The sequence below is a fragment of the Fukomys damarensis genome, unplaced genomic scaffold, assembly GCF_012274545.1.
Source record: "Fukomys damarensis isolate Sample0158 unplaced genomic scaffold, DMR_v1.0_HiC HiC_scaffold_15, whole genome shotgun sequence".
NCBI lineage: Eukaryota > Metazoa > Chordata > Mammalia > Rodentia > Bathyergidae > Fukomys > Fukomys damarensis.
In genome coordinates, this window is record NW_022900927.1 from 5,453,804 (window position 1) to 5,459,146 (window position 5,343).

At 53.8% G+C, this 5,343-nt stretch overlaps 1 protein-coding gene across 7 annotated transcripts in view; it reads left to right on the forward strand.

Annotated features, from left to right (window-relative positions):
* The window catches only part of Adcy6 (adenylate cyclase 6), a 42,946-nt gene that overhangs the window by 25,867 nt on the left and 11,736 nt on the right, over positions 1 to 5,343 (forward strand). For 3 of the 7 annotated variants that reach the window (XM_010623577.2, XM_010623576.3, XM_010623574.2), the window contains exons 2-3: positions 790 to 1,651; positions 5,138 to 5,287. In XM_010623577.2, coding sequence (XP_010621879.1) covers positions 791 to 1,651; positions 5,138 to 5,287 — 1,011 coding nt within the window. In that variant the 5' untranslated portion in view covers position 790. Of the gene's footprint in view, positions 1 to 675; positions 1,652 to 5,137; positions 5,288 to 5,343 lie in introns of those variants that run through there. The other 4 variants (XM_019207421.2, XM_010623579.3, XM_010623575.2 and 1 more) reach the window with 3 other exon arrangements.

Genomic DNA, 5,343 nt, shown 5'->3' on the forward strand with positions numbered 1-5,343 from the left:
TGTGTGTGTGTGTGTGTGTGTGTGTGTGTGTGTATGGTGAGGAAGGATGTGGAAAGAGATTCCCTTTTGTACAGAGGTCACCGATTAGAAGCTCATAGGCTGAACTCATTCCATAGACGTGATTTATTTGGCTTTCAGTGTTGAAAAATGTAGATTAGTTGCCAACATTTAAAAATGAGATGTTGCATTGAAATCTAGGGTATTTTTTTTTTTTTTCTTTAGCTTCTGTTGAAAACTCAGAAGCTCAGCTCTGCTGGACACCAGTGGTCACAGCGTGCTGGTGGTGCTTGCCTCCGTAGTGTGGGTGTGGACTCTATTCCTCCTAGTTCTTCTGAACCATGGGCTGTTTCATTTCTTGACATGGGCGCTTAAGTTTGTCACTACCAAGAAATCAGTGCCATTAGGGAAGAGGGGAATTGATTTGTGTGCTGGCTTTGGGTAAGGCAAATCTGGCCTTGTAGCTTGGTTCTCCCACTGATGTAGTTGCCGGATATAGAGCAAGTTTCTCCATCTCTGTTTTGGTTCCTCACTTGTTGAATGGGGATGCCACTGCCTACTTTGGAGTGTTTTTATAAAGATAATTTTTTTTCTGGTGCCGGGGATTGAACTCAGGACCTTGTGCTTTGACGCAGGCGTGGCACCCCTGAGCTAAATCCTCAGCCCCTTCATGAGGATAACATGTATGAAGCTTTCAGCTCTGCTGTAGAAGTGCTCGGATAATGAGCTACTAGTGGTGGCAGTAGCCCTGATGGTGGTATTGATACCATCTCCTACCTTTTCTCCCAGCAGCATGTCATGGTTTAGTGGCCTTCTGGTCCCCAAAGTGGATGAACGAAAAACAGCCTGGGGTGAACGCAATGGACAGAAGTGCCCGCGCCGAGGGACTCGGGCCAGTGGCTTCTGCACACCTCGCTATATGAGCTGCCTCCAGGATGCAGAGCCACCCAGCCCCACCCCTGCAGCTCCTGCTCGGTGCCCCTGGCAGGATGAAGCCTTCATCCGGAGGGCTGGGCCAGGCAAGGGCAGGGAGCTGGGGCTGCGGGCAGTGGCCCTGGGCTTTGAGGACACTGAGGTGACTGCAGCGGCAGTGGGGACGGCTGAGGTGGCACCCAATGTAGCACGCAGGAGTGGACGATCATGCTGGCGCCGTCTGGTGCGGGTGTTCCAGTCGAAACAGTTCCGCTCAGCCAAGCTGGAGCGCCTGTACCAGCGGTACTTCTTCCAGATGAACCAGAGCAGCCTCACGCTGCTGATGGCGGTGCTCGTGCTGCTCACGCTTGTGCTGCTGGCCTTCCACGCGGCACCCGCCAGTCCTCAGCCCGCCTATGTGGCCCTGCTGGCCTGTGCCGCCACCCTTTTTGTGGCACTCATGGTGGTGTGTAACCGACATAGCTTTCGCCAGGACTCTATGTGGGTAGTGAGCTATGTGGTGCTGGGCATCCTGGCAGCTGTACAGGTTGGGGGTGCCCTGGCAGCCAACCCGCACAGCCCCTCAGCAGGCCTCTGGTGCCCTGTGTTCTTCGTCTACATCACCTACACGCTCCTACCCATCCGCATGCGGGCCGCTGTGCTCAGTGGCCTTGGCCTCTCCACCCTGCATTTGATCTTGGCCTGGCAACTCAACCGTGGTGATCCCTTCCTCTGGAAGCAGGTGGGTGTGAAGGACATACATGCAGGAACGGGAAGGGCCTTGGTGAGGCAGGGTGGGTAAGTCATGGGTGGATCCTGGGTACAGGGTTGTTTGGCTGTGTCTGGCAGGTCAGGTTTCTGAAGTGCACCTCCACTTTGGACACGGCTGAGTTGGAAGGAGGACCCCAGGACCCAGCGCTGTGTTCTGCCCATAGGCTAGTCTCCAGCTCTTTGGCCTGAGCCTGCTGAAATAATGCAGCCTGTAGAGATGCTGTGTGGGAGTAGAGGTGGGGATGTGGTGTTTAGCCCCTGGGTCATGGGGGGAGGGTGGTGTTGAGAAGGCAGGCTGCTCCAGGGCTTGGCTTCACTGTCCCCAGCTGATCCCTGAAGATTAAGGCCCCGGTGCCATCCCTGAAGGGCAGCGCTAGGTAGGGATCTGGAGGGACAAGTAGGTTTTGGATGGAATTGGCAAGGGAACGATCACCAGTGTCCTGGACCAGGGACATTTCTGAGGGGACAGGGAGAGTGGAGAACCTGGGGTCACTTCTCTCTTGGGGTTGGGGCTCCAAAAGAGAGGAGTGCTGGAACCTGATGTCATCCCATCTTTGCATACTGGGCCTGGCAGTCCTGCCTTGAGGTTCTCTGCTGGTGCTGACTACTGCCTTGGGGTTGCGTGTGGGCAAGGTGGGGATTGGTAGTGCCTTGTAGAGTGAGGGTAAGGGCTCTGCTGCCCACAGACCTGGCTGCTCAGTGGGCTGCCTTCTTCTCTGTGGGATCTTAAGACAGTCCTTATCTCCTTTACTCGCCTGAGTTTCCCGGTCTGTAAGACTGATACAAATGCCATCTGCCTCTGAGTTGCTGTGGGGACTCCACCCTTTCCAGAGTGGAGTAGGACCCACCCAATGGGATGGTGAGCTGTGAAGAACGCTGCGAGGGCTTTCTGAGAGACCTGCTTGTGGGGGTCTGGCATCTCAGGTCAGCCCTGCCTAGGGAGCAAAGGTGAGACTGCTGCAGGGACAGCCTCCTAATCAGCGCTAGTCCAGGGTGCTGCGCTCCGCCTGCTCATTGGGAAGGGCTAACCTCTGTCTTGCCAAAGGCTCGTGTCCTGTAGCCCACCTTGGCCTTACCTGTGGAGAGGAAGTTGCCTGGAGCTACAGGGAGAAAAGCTGGGTGCCCTGGCATGATGCCCTTTCCCTCCAAGCCTGTGCTCCAGAACACAAAGTACCTTTTTAAAAGTAACTTTATAGCCCATTTGTTTGTGGAACACGTGCAGGAAGGGCACTCTCAGACCTCTTAGAGGGCCAGGTCCCTCTTCTTGTGAGTCCCCCACCTTCTCTTCCAGGTTGGTTATCACGCTGGGCTTTGAGGCTGCACTGCCCTTCTAGAGGTGAGGGAGCTTAGAGATGTTGCCTCCCTTCCCCCTTCCTCTCTGGTTGTTGGTGGTGGCTGGTTTCTTCCCTGCTTCCAGTTGGCGTGGTTCCCAGAGTCTGGCCTGGCCCCTGAGTGGGGAGGCTCAACCTCAGAGAGGCCAGGGCTCCCAGGCTTCTGCCTCCTGGGGATGCCTCACCCCCGTGGGCCTAGGCCGATGCATTCTCAGGGTGGTACAGCAAATCATCCTGCCCCTGTGCCCATCGGAGGGATAAGGGTACCCATACAGCCTCCTCTGAGCTGGGAACAATTCTCTGCCCATTTGGGCTCAGGAGTTTCTGGATGGGATGCCCCGTGACCTCTCTATTCTCAGGTCTAACTGTGCTCGTTCTTGGAGGAAGAACCTTTTGGACACACCAAGCAGTTTCACCCAGTGACCCCAGCCTAGCCCAGAGTGCCCTGGCATCCATCTTTTTCCTCACAGTCAGACTGGGATGTGTGTGTACAGAGTTATTTCAGTCGCTCATCCCCCTTCCCCTTCCCTCCACCATGACTCACATTTTCCTCTTGGGCTCCTGGGGCCAGGAAGGGAAGTTGCCTGGTTTCCCCCCCTTTCCTTTTACCCCACTGGGGACTATTCTTAGAAGCCCCAGAGGGAGATAGTGTGCCCCCTCTTCACCCCTGCCGCTGGGAGAGGAGCTCGGCAGGGCCCTTGTGCATACTGGTCTGGGAAAAGAAGCTGGGAGGCCATCCTAGAGGGTCAGAGCTGGAAATGGTTAGGGCTTAGCCACACCAATCCCTCAATTTTACACAGAGTAAACTGAGGTCCCAGAGGTTAAGGACTTGTCTAAGTCTGCAGGACTGGTTATGGTTTGGGGGCAGTTGGTGAGCTTTCCCTCCCTTCTCCCCAGCCAGAGTTCTGCCACATCCAATTCTGGGGTGGAGACAAGTTAACCCCTGAGTCTCCAGAAACACTGAGGCAGTTTCCCCAAGATGTGCTTTCCAGTCAGTGCTGCTGATGCCTGGAGAGCTGTGCATGCGTGTGTGGGTGCGTGTGTGTGTGTGTGTGTGTGTGTGTGTGTGTGTGTGTGTGTATGTGTATTGGCAGCCAAAGGTGGCACTTCATCCTCAGGTTATGTGGGGGGGGCTTCTGCAGTACAATTGATGATTCCCAAGCCCCAGCTCTGAGGCTAGACCTCAAGAGCTAGAGTCAGTGGACTGAAGAGGACTCTTAGAAACCTGGAATGCATTAGAAAGTGGGATTAGAACCCAGGCTTTGGAATTTGACTCTCCTGGCTGGACTCAAGTCCTATGCCAGTTGTTCAATCTTAGGCAACTTACTGAGGTTTTTTTTTTTTTTTTTTTTTTTTGGAGATAGGGTCTCGCTGTGTAGTTCAGCTGGCCTTGAATTCACTGTGTAGCCCAGGCTGGCCTCAAACTTGTGGTGCTCCTCCTGCCTTAGCCTCCTGAGTGCCAGGGTTATAGACATGTACCCCCTACCCCAGCTAGTCCCTTACTTTTAAAATGGAATACTGTTACCTAATTTGTGGAGTTTTAAGACCTACATTAATGTATAGAAAGTGTCCATAGAATCTCAGCACATTGCAGAGAGCCAACAAACTAGCTATGGCGGTAATAACAATAGTGGTCATTATTGTTACTCAGTCTGCAGGGCAGACTGACACTTTAGAGATCTTATTTCCTATTGGAGTTATAGATGAGCAAACAGAGGCCCAAACAGAGAGACGAACTGACTTGTCCTGGGTCACTCACAGAAGGACAAAGAGCTCAGGTCTCTTGGGTGCTGTCCTGTAAGGAGACCACATGGGGAAAGAGCAGCGCTTATCTTTTGTTTGGATGTTTGTGGGGCAGGAGGCCTTAGGGTGCTGGGGCTGCACTAGTTGGTGCTCCCGTTTGCTGAAGCTGTGAAGTGATCACTTTCCCATTCATGGAGTGATCCCAGGCAGAGGGCTGGGATCTGCATTACTGTGGGGAATGGGAAAGGAGGATTGGAGAGGTGGAGACAGACAGGATGCAGACCCTGGTTTTGTCCCCAAGAAGTGCATTTAGAGAGAACCTTGCAAGTTGCATGTATGTATTGGGAAGTGGTCTCCCATCTGCCTGTGCTGCTCTCCTGCAGCTTGGTGCTAACGTGGTACTGTTCCTCTGCACCAACGTCATTGGCATCTGCACTCACTATCCGGCTGAAGTGTCTCAGCGCCAGGCCTTTCAAGAGACCCGCGGTTATATCCAGGCTCGGCTACACCTGCAGCATGAAAATCGGCAGCAGGTGGGGCTGCTTCCCCTGACCAGGGCATCCCTTTTTTTTTTTTTTTTTTTTTTTTT